Below are 21,791 nucleotides of genomic sequence, written 5' to 3' on the forward strand. Positions count from 1 at the left end.
GTGTCAAAGTTAACTTGCTTCATGGAATTAAATGTGTTTTCAGTTCAATAGGGATATACCTTATTAAAGGTGTTTGAGAAGATTTATAAGGATAGTGGTTGGAAAGTTTTGAAAAGGATCACATTTATGCAATACACCTGCTGGAAGCTTATAAATTTATTTTGAGAGTTAAGGGAAAGTTGGAACAATAACTCTTGTTTGTTAAATTAAATTTTACTGAATCTGGTTATTATTTTTTTTTTTCCCCCAAGATAGGATTTAAACCCTGCACTGTAAGTACATGCTGTAATTTGAATAGAGTTTGAAGATAAGTCTGTTTTCTATTTGGGGAGATTCTAAAGTATTAAAATCGTCAGTAACATGACTGTGATGGTGATCTGATTATTTTTTTCTGCATAAGATTAAATCTAATGGTCAAATATTTACAACAAATTAAGGCTGGTTACTTTAAAAGTCTTGTTTCAAGAATCAGATGGTTTTTATCATCAAATTGCATTTTAAAAATTACTGAAACACTGTATGTAACACAGGCATAAATTAGTCGTGAGATTCAAGAGCAGTTTTCTGATACTTTTTTCTTTTCAGCAAGGGCTCAGTACCCGAAAACAACTATGGAGAGGAAAATACTTCCCATTTACTTTTTGTTGCTGCTTTCTGTTTTCTTGATTCAGAAAGTTTCTTCTCAAGGTAACTTAACCATCAAAAATACTTTTATTTAACAACTATTGCTAATCATTCAGTTCTGACTTTTATGACAACAAAAGAAATAGATTTCTAAAAACGTATATTTGTTTGAGTTTAATACATAATAAAACCTTAAAATTATGTATAGAATATATAGCATATTTATAAGCATTTTGTATTATGAAGTTTTTCAAGAAGTTTTGAGCTTTTCAATGGAATTTTGTACTAATTATTCCTATAGTTCTCTCAAAGGTTTAAAAAAATATAGACACTTACACAATAAAACTATGCTGAAATGATAAAATATCATTAGATGAACTGAAATGAACAATATGTATATAGCATATAATTTTTTCCTACATGTTTACAAAGAAATTTAATCTTTTACATCAAATAAATTATGGCATCATGTCGATATATTACAATGAACATTTACAATGTTTCAAATGACATTTTATTAATCTTGAAAATGCCCCTTCTTTCTTATAAGGACTGTTCATCCAGATATAAATTTACACAGGTATGAATGTCATTTTATATTATAATATTGAACCATTCACAGCCATCCAAAAACAGAGTTAGTCCTGGATGAACAGTTCTTTTTATTCATTTTTAGAGAATGTTAAGGTACATTCAGTGTAATCACCTTAACAGAAGTCTCTAGCATCACAAGATAAATTACTTAACAATAACACCAAGCTTTGGATTTTTGTTTCCTTTTCTTTTTTTTTTTTTTTTGGTTCAAGTTATTGGTTTTTTTTTAAATTAATTTTTATTGGAGTATGGTTGCTTTACAATGTCCTTTTCTTTTTTTCTTTTTCTTTGATAAGCAAAATCTGAGAGAAGAAAAATCAAGGTGCATGACTGTTATGGCATTGTTTACATTTCCAGTAAAATAATTAAATAAGCCTGAGCATGTGAGATAGCTGCCTGCCATGGACATAGTTTCAGAATCACTTAGATAAGGTGGGAAAACGCATGAAAGAAAATATAAATATTTAATCAGGAATGACGAATACCAGGGTGTATCCAAACCCTCTGCTCTCTCAGAATAATATTACAAGGTTCATAACACTGGGTGCATTTCCTGAGCTACCTCTCCTCTGTGATACAATTGGCTGTTCACTAGAACAGTTTTACTCTCCTTTAAATAAATGAAATTAAAATTAGTTGTTAAAATCAACATCAATAAAAGTAGGACAGCCATTAAATCTATGGAAATAAATTTTCCTGTAAAGATGATTGACTTCCTATTTCAGAAATCTGCTAGTTATAAAAGAATAACCTTTTGATGTTGTCTTGTCTGCTTTTCTTGCGTTCTCAGCCTCTTCCCATTCTTTTTTCTTTATATATATGTATTTATATACATACACTATATATAATATGCATTTTTGTATGTATTGTGCACATGTGTATGTAAAAAGTTCTGAAAGTTGTCCTAATGTTTACTGTTTTATTTGCATATTAAGACTTTAACTTTCCTGGACTCATTATTTTGAGTAATTTTTCAGTGTGCTTCTGCGTCCCTCTATGGATTTAGGACATTGCACCTGCCAGTTTCTATTCCAGAGATGGATTCAGTTGTTACATTTCTGAGGTTATCTTTCAGGGAGGTTTTCAAGGTGTTTTCTAAATGACTTAAAAAATATATTTAAGGATAATTATGCTTTTGTTTTTGTTTTGTTTTACCCAAAATAACTCTGTTCATGACCTTTATTCAAGTCCAGATGCTTTTCAAGAGTCACCTATTTGGTACTCTCTTTAGTGGTGGTCTTAAGCATCTGACTTCCCCAACACTCATAGCGCCCAGTTATCCCCACGCATGAGAGGAGCAGGGGCCTAGGGAAGTTTGTGCTGGCATGACTAGCTTGCTGTAAACGTATGATCAGAAATGAGAGGCAATGTGATCAGGACAAGTTTGGGTATCAGAATCAGATATATTAGAGTTCAAATTCTAGGTGGGCTGTTTACTTAGGATGACCATATAATTTACTATGCAAATCAAGACACTTCTAAGAGTGAAAGAGGTCACTATGAATGATTTTTAAAATTTTATTTATTTTATTTTTGGCTGCGTTGGGTCTTTGTTGCTGTGACCAGGCTTTCTCTAGTTGTGTCGAGTGGGGGCTACTCTTGGTTGCGGTGCGCGGGCTTCTCATTGCGGCGGCTTCTCTTGTTGCAGAGCACGGGCTCTAGGTGCGCAGGCTTCAGTAGTTGTGGCTCGCAGGCTCTAGAGCGCAGGCTCAGTAGTTGTGGCGCACGGGCTTAGTTGCTCCGAGGCATGTGGGATCTTCCCAGACCAGGGCTCGAACCCGTGTCCCCTGCATTGGCAGGAGGATTCTTAACCACTGTGCCACCAGGGAAGTCCACTATGAATGATTAATAGGTGTTAATTGACCTGTAATACATATATACTGGAGTTATTAAGTAGCTGGGTGCCCTTGAGCAAGTTATTAAAATTTCCGTGTTTCAGCTTTCTTACCTCTAAAAAAGAGACTACTAATACTCTCCTGGCAACGTTTCATAAGCATTAGAGATAATGTATGACTCAGTGCCCAGCACAGAGATGCTCAGTAAATGGCAACTAGTCATCATCCTAGTAGCAGTATCAGTAGAGCTGTAGCTGCCAGCCCTCCTCCAGGAATACCATCCTCTTTTGTGCAAAGCCATTACTCAGCCTGATTTTCAAAAGTGCATTTATCTTCTCAGTCTAGTAATGAATAAAATGGCATGATCAAGGTCACCTAGGAGACCAGGCAAAAGTCACCTGGACCCATTGCTTACCATCATTCCCAACCTTTCCAATTGATAAAATTCTGCCTCATCAAGCAGCTTTGTCCTCCTCCCTAGATTTCTTCCTTTTTACAAAGTGGCTTGGCCCTGTTTACACTAGTATTGTATAATTTTAGATTTATCAAGCTGTGCAGGGAGATGTGGGGAAGGGTATTCTAGAGATGCCACCTGCAACTGTGATTATAACTGTCAACACTACATGGAGTGCTGCCCTGACTTCAAGAAAGTCTGCGCTGTAGGTAAGTCCTGAGAGCTGGTGTCTCCTCTGTCAAGCACATGTCCTGTGAGAGTCTCCTTGCACCCCTTGCAGTGCTGTTGTCACACTATTTCACTTCTCTGTGCTGAAGTGCCTTTCCCTTCCCTTGCATAAATGCTGCAGTGTGCTGTGCCTGAGGGTGGTGTCAAAGCTTGTGATCACTGGGGGAGGTTAAGGGGAGCCTGGAAGTCTGTCACTTGCACAAGGTTACTGACTAGTGCCAAGTATCATGTCTTGTTTTAAATAGAGACAATACTATGACTCAGGAATCATTAAGTAAATAGTAATGAGTAATTCTTTGCTATTAACCAGAGAGGTAATTGCTTAGGGATGGAGCCCTTCAATAGCTTCATCAAAAAATTCATGGACATAAAATAATCTTGCTGTTTAACTTTTTGTTATTAATATGTTTCTAAATTACCTGAAGAAGGCACTTTAAAAGTGTTTAATAATGAGTGTATAATGATTTCAGTTACATCCCAAAGGGTATGAATTTTAAATTATGATACTTCATTTAAACATACTTTGAACCATTTTCTTGTTAATGTGCAAATATTTCATATTTAATTTATGAAAGTTATAATTAAAAGTGGCTCAAAGTTATATTTGCTTCAGAATTTTCATGTGAAGTTGATAAATATATTGTTGTACAATTTGTTTGTTGAGTAAGGTAATTATTTCAAATAGGCCTGGGTAAATCATCGTGGCTTTAACCAAGGCTTTTTTGGAAGTGAGCAGGCTTCTTATATAGTCCATATCATGGGATTAGGCTGAAATCTTTCAACTCTACACCATACCCAGTTTGTCATGACAAAGATTTCTGTATTATAAATGACTTTTGAGCCTAAACAGTGACCTATTTATATTAAGCCAGCTCTTTAGAATATATTGTTGTAGAATATGCATGCTCAATTGACAAAAATCTACTTAAAAAGTAGCAGTATCAAAAGGGGAGAATGGTGGGAATTCATATGAAGTGTACTTACCTCTTTAGGCATTTCCCAATTTTCCACTATCCATACATGAAATGACTCAGACAGCATTGGGCTGTCTCTTGGAGCCTTGAAGGGCAAGAAAATTTTCCTTAGTCACCATATTTCTTTCTTGACCAGGGCTGTCTCCACTTGGGAAACCATCTATCTTCCAAATTCCAAATAAAAGACTTAGCTATGCACTTTTGGAACTCTAGTCAGCTATAGGGTGGGAAATGGCTATCAATACATGGGCATGACTGATTGTGTAACCAATAATCCATAATGTTTTGTTTTGCTCTGGGTAGAGTTTTCCTGTAAAGGCCGCTGCTTTGAGTCCTTTTCAAGAGGGAGGGCGTGTGACTGTGACTCAGAATGTAAGAAGTACGGCAAGTGTTGTTCCGATTATGACAGTTTTTGTGAAAAAGGTAAGCATCTCAGTACCAATCAGTGCCTCTCAGTACAGCCAGATCTGTGCACCTGTCTTAGCTTCACTGATAATGTCTTAACATGCGGTACAACTCAGGTCGTGATTTTACTAACATATACGCTATTTCATATTAATTTTGTTTCACCAAGATGAATTAAAGAAGGAATGCTTCTTCTAAAGCACTCCCTGGCTCAGCCAGGCTCCAGGAGTGCAAGTGATTGCAGGCTGAGTAATGGAGAGGATAGGGGCTGGGCATACATGCTTTTCTCCTCCAGGTGTGGTTCAATTTCAGGTTAAATCGACAGTAAGCAGCTCATTTGATGATTTCTTGTCTAATCCTATGGTGATGACCCCACAAAGTCACCTGTCCTTTGAGCTATCTGTGCTTTTGCTCTCAATGTTTTTGAGTGTATATTTGAGGACAGAATCAACACGTCCAGCTTCTCTGAACTAGTAAATTTGAGTCAGTTTAAAGTACTAAGTTGATAGGCAAACCAAGAAGCTAACTGTCCATTGTATTTCCCTTCTGATCTTTACAGTCCTCTCAGTAGTCTCTATCTAAATGCCTGTGTGTGAAGGAGTCAATAAAAATAGGTAGTTCCATTTTAAAATCCTCTTCTCTGGTTTTGGTCCTGAAGGAGTACTCTTGAGGGCATAATAAAACCCTCCAGATTTACCAAAAAAAAAAAAAAAAAACAAAAAAAAAAACAAGGACTTTTAACAATGTACTTAAATAATGAATTCCTTTCTTTTACCAAATGTTTGTTCTTAAATCCTACTCTGTTAAAACAAGAATATCTATGGGGATAAAAGTGAAAATAAGCATTGCTTGCATAATCTTATTTTATTTAAACAAGGCTGCACCTTCTGCTTCTTTCAAACAGTGGAGAAATAGGGTGGAAAACTATTAATCAGCATAGTTAAGGAATATTTCTTAACTCTTCAATGTTTTCATTGGAGAGCATTCCAAAAATAATGGAGACAACCCCCTGTAATCAAAATCGCAGAGTTCAGAGTTCCTACAGCTTTCAGAAGGACACATGAGATGAGTGTTCCATATTTACTCATCACTCTGATAGTTGTTTTGGCTGTGAGACAAAAAAACTAAGAATTTATTTTGGGCAGAGGATGGATGGGGAGGGAAGATAGTTAGAGAATGACAAAGCATTGAGAGAACATGTTAATAAAGACAATAGTTTATGCTACCAAGTGGTGGGTCAGATTACTTGAAGTTTTTGTAAAACTCAAGGATAAAAAATTGATGAAGGTAGTGCATCATTTACAGAATTCACAGAGATAGTCAGGGTCCAACTGAAAATGAAGGCATCAGCTAGATCTTCAGTACTTCATTTTTATTTATTTTCTTTTAAATTTTATTTTACTTATCTTTTTATACAGCAGGTTCTTATTAGTCATCCATTTTATACATATTAGTGTATATATGTCAATCCCAAACTCTCAATTCATCTCACCACCATCCCCCCCTGCAGCTTTCCCCGCTTCGTGTCCATACGTTTGTTCTCTACATCGTATCTCAATTTCTGCCCTGAAAACCAGTTTATTTGTACCATTTTTCTAGATTCCACATATATGTGTTAATATACGATATTTGTTTTTCTCTTTCTGACTTACTTCACTCTGTATGACAGTCGCTAGATCCATCCACATCTCTACAAATGACCCAATTTTGATCATTTTGATGGCTGAGAAATATTCCATTGTATATATATACCACAAATTCTTTATCCATTCGTCTGTCAATGGGCATTTAGGTTGCTTCCATGACCTGGCTATTGTAAAAGGTGCTGCAAAAAACATTGGGGTGCATGTGTCTTTTTGAATTATGGTTTTCTCTGGGTGTATGCCCAGTAGTGGGATTGCTGGATCATATGGTAATTCTATTTTTAGTTTTTTACAGAACCTCCATACTGTTCTTCATAGTGGCTGTATCAAATTACATTCCCACCAACAGTGCAAGAGGGTTCCCTTTTCTCCACACCCTCTCCAGCATTTGTTGTTTGTAGATTTTCTGATGATGCCCATTCTAACTGGTGTGAGGTGATCCCTCATTGTAGTTTTGATTTGCATTTCTCTAATAATTAGTGATGTTGAGCAGCTTTTCATGTGCTTCTTGGCCATCTATATGTCTTCTTTGGAGAAATATTTATTTAGGTCTTCTGCCCATTTTTGGATTGGGTTGTTTGTTTTTTTAATATTGAGCTGCAGGAGCTGTTTATATATTTTGGAGATTAATCCTTTGTCCATTGATTCATTTGCAAATATTTTCTCCCATTCTGAGAGTTGTCTTTTCGTCTTGTTTATGGTTTCCTTTGCTGTGCAAAAGCTTTGAAGTTTCATTAGGTCCGACGTGTTTATTTTTGTTTTTATTTCCATTACTCTAGGAGGTGGATCAAAAAAGATCTTGCTGTGATTCATGTCAAAGAGTGCCCTTCCTATGTTTTCCTCTGAGAGTTTTATAGTGTCCAGTCTTACATTTAGGTCTCGAATCCATTTTGAGTTTATTTTTGTGTATGGTGTTAGGGAGTGTTCTAATTTCATTCCTTTACATGTAGCTGTCCAGTTTTCCCAGCACCACATATTGAAGAGACTGTCTTTTCTCCATTGTATATCCTTGCCTGCTTTGTCATAGATTAGTTGACCATAGGTGCATGGGTTTACCTCTGGGCTTTCTATCTTGTTCCATTGATCTATGTTTCTGTTTTTGTGTCAGTACCAGTACCATACTGTCTTGATTACTGTAGCTCTGTAGTATAGTCTGAAGTCAGGGAGTCTGATTCCTCCAGCTCCATTTTTTTCCCTCAAGACTGCTTTGGCTATTCGGGGACTTTTGTGTCTCCATACAAATTTTAAGATTTTTTTGTTCTAGTTCTGTAAAAAATGCCATTGGTAATTTGATAGGGATTGCATTGAATCAGTAGATTACTTTGGGTAGTATAGTCATTTTCACAATATTGATTCTTCCAATCCAAGAATATGGTATATCTCTCCATCTGTTGGTATCATCTTTAATTTCTTACATGTGTCTTATAGTTTTCTGCATACAGGACTTTTGTCTCCCTAGGTAGGTTTATTCCTAGGTATTTTATTGTTTTTGTTGCAATGGTAAATGGGAGTGTTTCCTTAATTTCTCTTTCACATTTTTCATCATTAATGTATAGGAAAGCAAGAGATTTCTGTGCATTAATTCTGTATTCTGCAACTTTACCAAATTCATTGATTAGGTCTAGTAGTAGTTTTCTGGTGGTATTTTTAGAGTTCTCTATGTATAGTATCATGTCATCTGCAAAAAGTGACAGTTTTACTTCTTCTTTTCCAATTTGTATTCCTTTTACTTCTTTTTCTTCTCTGATTGACATGGCTAGGACTTCCAAACCTATGTTGAATAATAGTGGTGAGAGTGGATATCCTTGTCACGTTCCTGATCTCAGAGGAAATTCTTTTAGTTTATCACCATTGAGAATGATGTTTGCTGTAGGTTTGTCGTACATGGCCTTTATTATGTTGAGGTAGGTTCGCTCTATGCCCACTTTCTGGAGAGTTTTTATCATAAATTGGTGTTGAATTTTGTCAAAAGCTCTTTCTGCATCTATTGAGATGATCATATGGTTATTCTTCTTCAATTTGTTAATATGGTGTATCGCATTGATTGATTTGCGTATATTGAGGAATCCTTGCATCCCTGCGATAAATCCCACTTGATCATGGTGTATGATCCTTTTAATGTGTTGCTGGATTCTCTTTGCTAGAATTTTGTTGAGGATTTTTGCATCTATATTCATGAGTGATATTGATCTGTAATTTTCTTCTTTTGTAGTATCTTTGTCTGGTTTTGGTATCAGGGTGATGGTGGCCTCATAGAATGAGTTTGGGAGTGTTCCTTCCTCTGCAATTTTTTGGAAGAGTTTGAGAAGGTTGGGTGTTAGCTCTTCTCTAAATGTTTGATAGAATTCCCCTGTGAAGCCATCTGGTCCTGGACTTTTGTTTGTTGGAAGAATTTTAATCACTGTTTCAATTTCATTACTTGTGATTGGGCTGTTCACATTTTCTATTTCTTCCTGGTTCAGTCTTGGAAGGTTATGGCTTTCTAAGAATTTGTCCATTCTCTTCCAGGTTGTCCATTTTATTGGCATAGAGTTGCTTGTAGTAGTCTCTTAGGATGCTTTGTATTTCTGCGGTGTCTGTTGTAACTTCTCCTTTTTCCTTTCTAATTTTATTGATTTGGGTCCTCTCCCTCTTTTTCTTGATGAGTCTGGTTAATGGTTGATCAATTTTGTTTATCTTTTCAAAGAACCAGCTTTTCGTTTTTTTATCTTTGTTATTTTTTTCTTTGTTTCTATTTCATTTATTTCTGCTCTGATCTTTATGATTTCTTTCCTTCTTCTAACTTTCAGTTTTGTTTATTCATCTTTCTCTAGTTCCTTTAGGTGTAAGGTTAGATTGTTTGAGATTTTTCTTGTTTCTCGAGGTAGGCTTGTATAGCTATAAACTTCCCTCTTAGAACTGCTTTTGCTACATCCCATAGGTTTTGGATCATCGTGTTTTCATTGTCATTTGTCTCTAGGTATTTTTTGATATCCTTTTTGATTTCTTCAGTGATCTCTTGGTTGTTTAGTAACATATTGTTTAGCCTCCATGTGTTCGTGTTTTTTATGTTTTTTCCCCTGTAATTGATTTCTAATCTCATAGCGTTTTGGTCAGAAAAGATGCTTGATATGATTTCAATTTTCTTAAATTTACTGAGGCTTGATTTGTGACCCAAGATGTGATCTATCCTGGAGAATATTCCATGCACACTTGAGAAGAACGTGTAATCTGCTGTTTTTGGATGGAATGTCCTATAAACATCAATTATATCTATCTGGTCTGTTGTGTCATTTAAAGCTTCTCTTTCCTTATTCATTTTCATTTTGGATGATCTGTCCATTGGTGTAAGTGAGGTGTTAACATCCCCCACTGTTATTGTGTTACTGTTGATTTCCTCTTTCATAGCTGTTAGCAGTTGCCTTATGTATTGAGGTGCTCTTATATTGGGTGCATATATATTTATATTTGTTTTATCTTCTTCTTGGATTGATCCTTTGATCATTATGTAGTGTCCTTCCTTGTCTCTTGTAACATTTTTTATTTTAAAGTCTATTTTATCTGATATGAGTATAGCTACTCCAGCTTTCTTTTGATTTCCATTTGCATGGAATAACTTTTTCCATCCCCTCACACTCAGTCTGTATGTGTCCCTAGGTCTGAAATGGGTCTCTTGTAGACAGCATATATATGGGTCTTGTTTTTGTATCCATTCAGCAAGCCTGTGTCTTTTGTTTGGAGCATTTAATCCGTTCACGTTTAAGGCAATTATCGATATGTGTGCTCTTAAGACCGTTTTCTTAATTGTTTTGGATTTGTTTTTGTAGGTCCCTTCTTCTGTTGTGTTTCCCACTTAGAAAAGTTCCTTTAGCATTTGTTGTAGAGCTGGTTTGGTGGTGGTGAATTCTCTTAGCTTTTGTGTGTCTGTAAAGCTTTTGATTTCTCCATCAAATCTGAATGAGATCCTTGCCGGCTAATCTTGCTTGTAGGTTTTCCCCTTTCATCACTTGAAGTATATCATGCCACTCCCTTCTGGCTTGTACAGTTTCTGCTGAGAAATCAGCTGTTAACCTTATGGGAGTTCCCTTGTATGTTATTTGTTGTTTTTCCCTTGCTGCTTTCAATACTTTTTCTTTGTCTTTAATTTTTGCCAGTTTGATTATTATGTGTTTTGGTGTGTTTTTCCTCTATGGGACTCTCTGTGCTTCCTGGACTTGGGTGGCTATTTCCTTTCCCATGTTTGGGAAGTTTTCGACTACAATCTCTTCACATATTTTCTCCAGTCCTTTCTCTCTCTCTTCTCCTTCTGGGACCCCTATAATGCGAATGCTGTTGCATTTAATGTTGTCCCAGAGGTCTCTTAGGCTGTCTTCATTTTTTTTCATTCTTTTTTCTTTATTCTGTTCCGCAGCAGTGAATTCCACCATTCTGGCTTCCAGGTCACTTTTCCATTCTTCTGCGTCAGTTATTCTGCTATTGATTTCTTCTGGTGTAGTTTTCATTTCAGTTATTGTATTGTTTATCTCTGTTTGTTTGCTCTTTACTTCTTCTAGGTCTTTGTTAAACATTTCTTGCATGTTCTCGATCTTTGCCTCCATTCTTTTTCCGAGGTCCTGGATCATCTTCACTATCATTATTCTGAATTCTTTTTCTGGAAGTTTGCCTATGTCCACTTCATTTAGTTTTTCTGGGGTTTTATCTTTTTCCTTCATCTGGTACATAGCCCTCTGACTTTTCATCTTGTCTATCTTTCTGTGAATGTGGTTTTTGTTCCACAGGCTGCAGGATTGTAGTTCTTCTTAGTATTTCATTAAAAAAAATAATCAAACTATCTTGCATCTCACCCCTTAGTCTTTTTTTTTTTTAATTAATTAATTTATTTTTGGCTGTGTTGGGTCTTTTTTGCTGCATGCGGGCTTTCTCCAGTTGTGGTGAGCAGGGGCTGCTCTTTGTGTCAGTGAGTGGGCTTCTCATTGCAGTGGCTTCTCTTGTTGCAGAGCACAGGCTCTAGGTGCGTGGGCTTCAGCAGTTGTGGAATGTGGGCTCAGCAGTCGTGTCACATGGGCGTAGTTGCTCCACGGCATGTGGGTTCTTCCCGGACCAGGGCTCCATCCCATGTCCCCTGCATTGGCAGGCGGATTCTTTTACCACTGCGCCACCAGGGAACACTTACTTGTTTTAAGATTGCTATAGATACCAGTTGTAGGCATCTATATATCTCAAAGTCATAACACTTCAAGAATTGAAGCAGTCAAGTGCCTCTGAATATGGGTGAGAAAACAATCCAAGAAGTTAAATAGTTTGCTCAAGATCACTAGTTAGAATGTGATAAAACTGTTTCTTGAGTTGAGGTACCTGGTGTTTTTGTGGGGTGGGAGGAGAAAGAGGGAAAGGTATGGTGGTCAGTTCATGCAGATTGCAAAAACAGAGTTCTGAGGAGAAGTTTGGTAAGAGCAGGAGGATTTATCACCACTGTCCTCTACCCAGAGTGCTTCCTCCTACCCCATTCTCTGCTTTCTTATCTTTCAGAATTCCTTCTTTTCTTCTGGTTCCTAATGGTCAAAACATGTTCCATGTAGGTTAAAAAGATACACATCAAACCACTAAGCTGTTTATCTTGGAGAAGGGCAATACATTTTGAGGAAAGCATAATGTGAAATTCTTCCATGAGTTAATATTTATGTAGAACTTTTGTAATTAAGAAAAAGAAAAAAAGAAACGTAAATTGGTATCATTTGATTTAAATGAATATGAAAACAGGAAAATGTAATTTTTATATTTATCTTCTCGAGAGCACAAACATCTGTCAGCCACATGCAGTGATTATTTTGATATCACAGGAGGCTGGCACAAAGTATACAGCTCATAAAGTATTTTTTAGGCAGGCAAATACCTTCAGAAATCATCCAGAAGAAACACCTCTGTTTACAGGCAAGAGTAGTTCAGGAGGGTTTGCCCATTTGCCCAAGGTCACGATAGACCCTTGTAGGTCTAGAACTGGAAGTCTTCTGACTCCTGAGCCTTTGCTCCCCATCATAATTTACAATTTGAGAACCAATTTTTTTTTTGTAGCAATGCATCTTCAGATAGCTTGGAGTAATTGTTGGTGTTGGGCCAAGAGCCTGCCTATACAGGTTTTCACCAGCATTTACTCTTGAAGCCAGATGCATCAGTGCCTTTCACAGTTAGAGTTGCTGATGAATATGAACAAGAAGTTAACTGACCCATCTTGCTTGGTCTCAGTGCACAGTCCTGCATCACCACCACCTTCAAAGTCTGCACCTCCACCTCCAGGAGCAACTCAGACCATCAAATCAACAACCAAACGTTCACCCAAATCATCAAGCAAGAAGACTAAGAAAGTTATAGAATCAGAGGAAATAACAGAAGGTAGGAAGATGACAGATGTAAAAAAAGGAGGTTTCTGAGATGAAATAACCTGTAGGTGGACTTTTATAAGACTCCTCATAGTACAGGGTGATCTTCTGAGTCATTAAAGGCTCATCACACTGCTTGTTTTAGGGCAGAGTTTAAGCCAAAGTATAAATGCTCAGTTATTTATTTTCCTTATTTACCAAACTCAGTATGGGACTAGGTTAAAATAATCAGAAGAAACAAGTCTTACTGTTTAAAAACAAACAAAAAAAAGCCATGATTTTGTTTGCAGAACAATTTGATTCTGTAAGATATGGGGAAGTTGAGAGAAAGTTATATAGTTATACCGCTAGTTATCTGTGACAAGCTCAGGTGCCTTGCTTTTAACTGACATTTACAAGAGCTGTTGCTCATAGTACTGATAAAACAAAAGCAGAACACAGACATTTGTAGATCAATAAATAGCATTTTTTGTTGTATTTGAACTGGCAGTTCTTTTTTGCTTTAAATCACAGTTGGTGTGATCAACTTTTTAATTTGATTTATAGAACATTCTGTTTCTGAAAATCAAGAGTCTTCCTCCTCCTCTTCCTCAACTTTTCGGAAAATCAAGTTTTCCAAAAATTCAGCTGCTAATAGAGAGTTAAAGAAGAAACCCAAAGGTTTGAGCATTGATAAAGATCAGTGACTATATCAATGCCATGTTAACAATAATGACCTAAAAGTAAGGCGTGTGGGTAGAATGATTTGAGGACATTTCAATATTTGGGGGGGGGTATGTAACTTCATAAAAATTACTTTAGAAGATACCAGTGAAAATTTCCTATAGGAAATTAGTGCCAAGCAGCTAGGAAACCACTCTATAAAGCAAAGGAAGAAGATACTATAGAAGCAACTGTAGAACCACAGGATGGCACCAGATATGACTATTAAGTTTTCTATTTCAAGTCCTGTCTACCTGACATCATTGCTTTCTTCTCTTTCCTCTATCTTGTCTTTTCATTTCTCCTTCCCCAGATTTATTTTATTTAACTTTTATATACTTCCTTAAGTGTTTTAAAATGTTAATCCATTAAATTCTCATACATTTCTGAGAAAGGCAATATTATTATCCACATTTTACAGATCCTCTTTATTATTTTCCTAATAAATTATCTGTCGTATCTGGCTGATTTTTCTGTAGTAGAGAAACTACAGAATTGGCTATTACCTCCTAAAAAGAGATTCCCTTTGTTCTGCTTTTTTATTATTTCCTGAATTTCTAAAGTACATCCTCATTCTCCAGGAAGTACTGGATTCTGGATACTGGAGTTTTGAAGAACTCATTTCCTGGGTGGTTATTTCCCTGAAGCCTTCTTTCCAGCTGAATAGCCAGATATTTAATCTTTGAGTTATCCAGAGAGTCTTGCACACAATAGAAGTGTTTGCTAAATGGAGCTCATCTCAGTGATGTGCCTCTTGGGCTCTGTATGTCACCTATGGGGTAGCTGCTAGGGGAAATCCTGTTAAACAGGGTCCTTTTGCTGCCATGGCATCCTAATCTCCTCTCTGTATCCCGAGACTGCTGAGTTTATCCAGGTAGAGGAAAGAAAGCAGTTAAAAGCCATGTGCACAGAAACAGGCCTAAGCAGGAACCATGGGGGTGACTGGAACAGATTCCTTGGATGTAGTTATAGAGGTCTCTGAGGGAATTGGTGCAGTGAGTCTAAAAGATGTTGGAACTAGGTTTCCAGTAGGAAGGAAGTGGCACCAAGCAATAAGGAATAAGAAGAGTTGAGAAAGTGACAGGCAAAGAACACTGACATAAAGAGTAGAATTAGTGTTATTGATCATATTGATCATTTCAAAGTTGCCACTTGCTTCCATATATTCTATTGAGTTTTACTTGTGTTTTTCACCCCTTATCCCATTCATTCCCTAAAATAGCCCAATAAGATAGGTTGAGCATTTATCATTTTACAGTAAATTAATAGACATGTTAGAAATTAGCAATTTGCCTAGAGACAACACAGCTAGTCAATGATAAGGATGGCATCTTTATGTCACTATTAAAGAAAAAAAACTATACAAAAATAAAAGATGTGTATTTTTTTCACTAGCAAAAGACAACAAGAAAAGAACCCCTAAAACGAAACCTACCCCAGAACCACCAGTAATAGATGAAGCTGGAAGTGGACCGGACAATGGTGATTTCAAGCTCACCCCAACTGCTAACATTCCCACCACTCAACGTAATAAATTTACCACAACTCCCAAGATTACAATAGTAAAACCAATACTTTCTAAACCCAGTATTCCACCTAATTCTGACACAACTAAAGAGACGCCTTTGACAGCCAATAAAGAGACAACAGATGAAACTAAAGAGACTTCTACAACAAATAAACAGACTTCAACTACTGCAAAAGAGAAGACTACTTCAGCTAAAGAGACACAAAATGCAGAGAAAACATCTACTAAAGACTTTGCACCCACATCTGAAGTTCCTGCTACATCTACACTCAAAGCTGAAACTATAAGCAAATCCCCTGCTCTCACCTCTCCCAAAGAGGCAGATCCCACCACCAAGGAATCTACACCCACCACCACCAAGGAGCCAGCTCCCACCACCAAGGCATCTACACCTACCACCACCAAGCCCGCTCCCACCACCAAGGCATCTACACCCACCACCACCAAGGAACCAGCTCCCACCACCAAGGAATCTACACCCACCACCACCAAGCCCGCTCCCACCACCAAGGCATCTACACCCACCACCACCAAGGAACCAGCTCCCACCACCAAGGAATCTACACCCACCACCACCAAGAAGCAAGCTCCCACCACCCGCAAAGAGCTAGCTCCTACCACCAAGGAATCTACACCCATCACCACCAAAGAGCCAGCTCCCACCACCACCAAGGTGCCTGCTCCCACCACCACCAAGGAGCAAGCTCCCACCACCAAGGAATCTACACCCATCAACACCAAAGAGCCAGTTCCCACCACCACCAAGGAGCAAGCTCTCACCACCAAGGAATCTACACCCATCACCACCAAAGAGCCAGCTCCCACCACCACCAAGGTGCCTGCTCCCACCACCCCCAAGGAGCCAGCTTCTGCCACCCCCAAGGAACCTACTCCAAGTTCTCCTAATACACCTGCTCCAACCACCTCAGAGGCCTCTACTTCAACTATCACCATGGAGCCTCCCACTACTCCTAAGGGCCCTGCTGAATCAACTCCTGAGTTTCCTGTAGAACCCACACCAAAGACTCTTGAAAACAGTCCCAAGGAGCCTGCTGTACCTACAACCAAGGCTCCTAAAGTGACCAAACCTGAAATGACTACAACAGCTAAAGACAAGGCCACAGAAAAAGACACAACTGATACCATGGCATCATCCAAAATTACTCTTAAAGCAACAACTCTTGCACCCAAAGTAATGACTGCAACAAAAAAGACAACTGAAGAGACTACAAGCAAACCTGAACCAACAACAGCTATAACAAAAGGTACAGCTACTAACGCTCAAGTGACAACTCCTAAACCCCAAAAACCAACCAAAGCACCCAAAAAGCTCCCTTGTACCAAAAAGACAAAAACACCTAAAGTGAGAAAACCGAAGACTACACCAACTCCCCCAAAGATGACATCAGCAATGCCTAAATCAAACCCTACCTCTTTAGCAGAAGCCAAGCTCCAAACCACCACCAGCCCTAACCAAACTGCCAACTCAGAAATAATCGAAGTAAATGCAAAGAATGAAGATGCAGATGCTACTGAAGGAGAAAAACCTCACATGATTCCTAGGCCCCCTGTGTTAACTCTTATTCCAGGCACTGATTTCATAGGGAGAGGACCCAGTCAAGGCATTGGCATCAACCCTGTGTTTTCAGGTAATATGAATCAGTTACTTTCATGTTTAAAATTGACAATGTTAACTTAAATCTTTCTGAACCAGGATGCCCTGATTTAGTATTATTCTATTGATATATATTATTTAGAACCCTGAACTTGTGAAGTTTTGCATCTTCTCTACAGGTAAGCAGAGGGGTAATCACAGTAAGTTTATTTTGTTATTTGGAAAATCAAGTAATAACCTAGGATTGCAAAAATCTGCAATATTGTTTTCCAAACCAATTCCACAGGGCAATCAGAATTGAGAAACAGAATTTCACGTTGAGATCGAATATCCAATACTTGTCTAATTTAGAAGATCAGGTACCCTTACCCATTCCAGTTCATAATTTATTTTTATATAACACTTTTTGAATAATATCACCTTTAAGTAAAACAACTATGAAATATATCACTTCTTTTTCACCTCTGAAATATATGTACCTCAAATTATACTCTTCAAGAGCTTAGGAAAGGGTGAACAGAGGAAATAGAACCCAGTGGGTTCTATTTTGAAAAGAACGGAACACTTTTCTCATTTTTATATTGGCTTAATTTGTGTTAATTCGTTTTAGATGAGACTAATTTATGCAACGGTAAGCCGGTAGATGGACTGACTACTTTGCGCAATGGGACATTAGTTGCATTTCGAGGTGAGTTTTGCACACATTTCTTTTTCTGCCCCTTGTATTTTTCTTGGTGTTTATGAGAGCAAGAGCCATGGGAGAGTACACGTTTGTGCTGAGCTTCCTGGAGGGAAACCTGATTGATGAACTTACCTCACACAGTATTATAAGGACCTGAGGGTAAATACCAAAATATTGGATTAACAAAACTGGACATAGTAAAGTAACAAACAAAATAAAGTTATTTAATTATAACTCCTTAATGCTAACAGGTAAAGAAAATGAGAGATAAGTCATTTTCTGTAAATCACAAAGCCAGAAGGCTCTTCCTAGAGAAGCTGGGAAACTAAAATATTTTAAGTTATGCTAGATTTCAGACTTGAGAAATATCTACTCTCAGAAATGTTCAAATACTACCTTCTGTATTAGTACTAAAAATTCTGACTAAACATCATAGAATGCTTGTTAACACATTCAATCTGCTTCTTTATGATAAACTGTTTTTAAAAGATTTCATTTTGATTTCTTCTGGGATAGGTTTTAGTCTTCATTCAGTTTGTAGGCTGATCATCACTTTCAATTTTAGGTCATTATTTCTGGATGCTAAATGCATTCAGTCCACCATCTCCACCTCGTAGAATTACTGAAGTTTGGGGCATTCCTTCCCCCATTGATACTGTTTTTACTAGATGCAACTGTGAAGGAAAAACTTTCTTCTTTAAGGTAAGAAAAATATCTTTGTGAGAGAAATCAGCAAATAGTTATTCTTTATTATGACAATTTAACCTCCACTTCAGAAGGGTCTCCATATTTTAATAAACTACCATTAAAATTTAATAGTTAACACTCAATTTGGTAACATTGTCAACTTATTCAAATACTTAACTAAGTTAAAACTTTCTCTCTATACTTAAATCTAAGAATGAGTTCCTAACCTTTTTTTTTCTTTTTAACCTTTTAAAAAAGCTGTTCACATCATTTCCTCTTTCTAATTACCAGGATTCTCAGTACTGGCGTTTCACCAATGATATAAAAGATGCAGGGTATCCCAAACTAATTTCCAAAGGATTTGGAGGACTAAATGGAAAAATAGTGGCAGCTCTCTCAGTAGCTAAATACAAGAACAGACCTGAATCTGTGTATTTTTTCAAGAGAGGTATGTGTTACATAATTGACAAAATTAAAAAAACTTTTAAGGAGTGATCTGCCAGGAAAATTTTATTCAATATTTCCATTTATTATAGGGTTTACTGTCAAAAGATATCTTTAATGGCTAGAATCAAGTATTTTCAATTAAAAAATAAAAAGGGCAGTAAGAAGTATTTAGCTCTCTCAACATGCAAATCACAATTTCATGAGTTTTCAGGACATTGATATAAAGAATGTCATTTATTTTCAAAGTTAAATATATAACTATGCAATTTGTTGGCTTTATTCACAAGTACTTCGAGATTTAGTGATTATTTTTATAATACCTTGACTAATAACCATTATTAATGTCTGGACATACTTTATGAAAAACATTGTTTCCTATACCTTGTAAAAGCTCTTTTCCATCTCTTTTGGGAATTAAAATTAATTTTCATATTGTATGTGATTTTCTAATTCATCATAGGTGGCAGCATTCAGCAGTATACTTATAAACACGAACCCACCCAAAAGTGTACTAGAAGAAAGTTTGCTCTAAGTTATCCAGTGTATGGAGAAACGACACAGGTTAGGAGACGTCGATTTGAACGTGCTATAGAGCCCTCCCAAACACACACCATCAGAATTCACTATTCACCCATCAGAGTCACTTATCAAGACAAAGGTAATATTTTTTACTGTGTTAAAAATTCTTACACATGAAGTAGATGTAATAGTTTCTTACAGAGTATGGCTTATTAAATATAAATACTGACCATATAACCCTAATACTTAGTATTATTCTAATAATAATAAATTGATGCAAAACATCAATTTGCTTCAATGAATGACCAAAGATCAATATTTTTTTCTTTGTGGCTAAGAAAGGCAATTTATTCAGGTTTGTTAATTATAATACCATTAACCAAGAACATTAAATCCAAATCTGTGATCCTTAAAACAGTCCTAAAAGGTAGATATTTGTACCATATCAGAGATAGCAAAAGCTGAGGCATTGAAGTTAACTCACCCAAGGTAACAGAGCTACTGAGTGACCAAACTGGGATTAAAACCCAGGTCTGTTTGACTCGAACAGATGCTTTTTCCAATACAGTACATTGCCTTTCAATCTGAAACCTTTAAAGTGTCATCTGCAGGTTTCCTCCATAATGAAGTTAAAGTGAGTACACTGTGGAGAGGACTTCCAAATGTGGTTACTTCAGCTATATCACTGCCCAACATCAGAAAACCTGATGGCTACGATTACTATGCCTTTTCTAAAGGTAAGTTATTAAGTAAAGTCTTAATAGCTTTCTGAAGATGGTATCTAATCTCTGAAACATGAATAAATTCAAAGCAAAAACAAGTGTTCAATGGTGACTGAAGGTGAGAAATTAAATTACATCACTTATTCTAATTATTCTGAAGAAGAGAAAGTTTAGATTTTTGCTTTACTTTCAATTAAATTGAATGGATTGCAATTCATTTCTGCCCTATCATTCATGAGATTAAAGCCTATTATGAAGAAACATCCAATTAATTGAGTAAAACTGCTACTGAAAACAATATTTTACTTCTATTATCTGTGGCATTTAACAGAGGTCTTGTTTGCCACGAAGTTGTACTGATTTACATCATTACACAGTCTGTAAGATCAGAAAGAAGTTGCTGAGAAACTAATTTTATTAACAAAATTATATTACCTGGGATATTTTTCCTTGAAAAATCCATAAAAATATAAGTTCTTCTGCCTATATAAATGTCATCAGAATGTATTTTTTTAAAGAATAAACCCCCCCTCCCCAAAAAAGAATAAAACCCAAATGAATTATTTTTTAAACTAACTCGGTTTTCTCAAATTCTTACTTTGAAAAAGCAGAGTTAAACCTAATTTTATTGAAAGATGGTGAAAGATCAGTCAAGGCAATTGTTTTTCTCTTTGTCAGAAAGTTCAAATTAATTAATACATTCCTGATATTAAAATGATAAATACTGTCTTTGAGTATAATAATAAATATAAACTATTTTTAAGTTCAAGTGTTTTGTTTTCTTTTTAATTGAAAAAGTGACTTCTCTTCTGTTTAGATCAATATTATAACATCGATGTGCCAACTAGAACTGCAAGAGGCATTACTACTCGTTCTGGACAGACCTTATCTAATGTCTGGTACAACTGTCCTTAGACTGATGGGCAAAGGAAGAATCGACTAACTAAACTGAAGAAAAGAATGATAAATATTGACACTGAAACACATTTTATTAATAAAGAATGTTGATATAAGCATACCAATTTAAATACAAAAATGTTTTTCAACTCAACAATCATTACACTAAAACAGATTTGACTAGCTTATTCACAGTTATTATAGTTTATAGAACATTTAATTAATATTTCCTCTATTTATTCCTCCTCTCCCTCCCATTGCATGGCTCATACCTATAAGAGAGAAAAAGAATTAAACTGAATGCATCTTTTAAAAAGTTAGCTCAAAACTAGAGTATTCACTTACCCTAGTTCATTATAAAAATTTTCAAGATCAAGTGTGCAGGCATGTAGACAAAAAGCTGTTAGATATGTGACATCTTCAATGGAACTTACAACAATCAGATTAATGTTTTATTACATGAATGCAATCTCTAACAGTTACATTGGAAAACAGAGATATTGAAATTTTACATTTCTTTTACTAGCTAAACAAGTCACAAAGCTTTATTCTGCTGTATAAAAAGTATAAGAACAATAGGCAGAGATGTAACAAGTAGTTACATCTACATAGCACTGTAACAGTTTAGCTTTTCCAGATTATACCATGAATTTAAGGAAGAAATGAATAAAAATAAAATGTAAGCACATATTCATGATATACCTATAGTATACAAACTTGTCTGCAAGATGTTTACAGATTAGTAAACATCATATGCTCAATGTATACTTATTTAATCAACCCTTGGAACGTTTTAAAAAAACTAGATACACATTGGAGGTTAAGGATTAGAAAACTCATTCCATTTATTACTATCCCACATCCTATCACATGATCAGT

General features: G+C 36.3%; 2 protein-coding genes across 4 annotated transcripts in view; one reads left to right on the forward strand and one right to left on the reverse strand.

Annotated features, from left to right (window-relative positions):
* Positions 1-611: 611 nt before the first annotated feature.
* PRG4 (proteoglycan 4) lies at positions 612-21,785 on the forward strand. Its single transcript, XM_032633127.1, has 12 exons — positions 612-687; positions 3,594-3,716; positions 5,013-5,132; positions 12,980-13,126; positions 13,660-13,773; positions 15,211-16,992; positions 17,569-17,646; positions 18,206-18,342; positions 18,619-18,775; positions 19,235-19,432; positions 19,905-20,030; positions 20,833-21,785. The coding sequence occupies exons 1-12, from the start codon at positions 612-614 to the stop codon at positions 20,928-20,930; spliced, it is 3,156 nt and encodes a 1,051-aa protein (XP_032489018.1). The 3' UTR covers positions 20,931-21,785.
* TPR (translocated promoter region, nuclear basket protein) overlaps positions 20,981-21,791 on the reverse strand; it is a 65,094-nt gene continuing 64,283 nt past the window's right edge. The window contains exon 51 of one of the 3 annotated variants that reach the window (XM_032633115.1): positions 20,981-21,184. In XM_032633115.1, the coding sequence (XP_032489006.1) occupies positions 21,129-21,184 (56 nt within the window). In that variant the 3' untranslated portion in view covers positions 20,981-21,128. The remainder of the gene's footprint in view (positions 21,185-21,791) is intronic. The other 2 variants (XM_032633097.1, XM_032633106.1) reach the window with 2 other exon arrangements.

Source organism: Phocoena sinus, chromosome 1 (assembly GCF_008692025.1).
Source record: "Phocoena sinus isolate mPhoSin1 chromosome 1, mPhoSin1.pri, whole genome shotgun sequence".
Classification (NCBI taxonomy): Eukaryota; Metazoa; Chordata; class Mammalia; order Artiodactyla; family Phocoenidae; genus Phocoena; species Phocoena sinus.

Coding starts and splice junctions, on each gene's coding strand:
- PRG4 (XM_032633127.1), top strand. CDS start 612: ATGGAGAGGAAAATACTTCCCATTTACTTTTTGTTGCTGCTTTCTGTT. Junction 13,127..13,659: donor ATCAGAGGAAATAACAGAAG/GTAGGAAGATGA, acceptor TTTGATTTATAG/AACATTCTGTTTCTGAAAAT. Junction 18,343..18,618: donor GAAAAACTTTCTTCTTTAAG/GTAAGAAAAATA, acceptor TCTAATTACCAG/GATTCTCAGTACTGGCGTTT.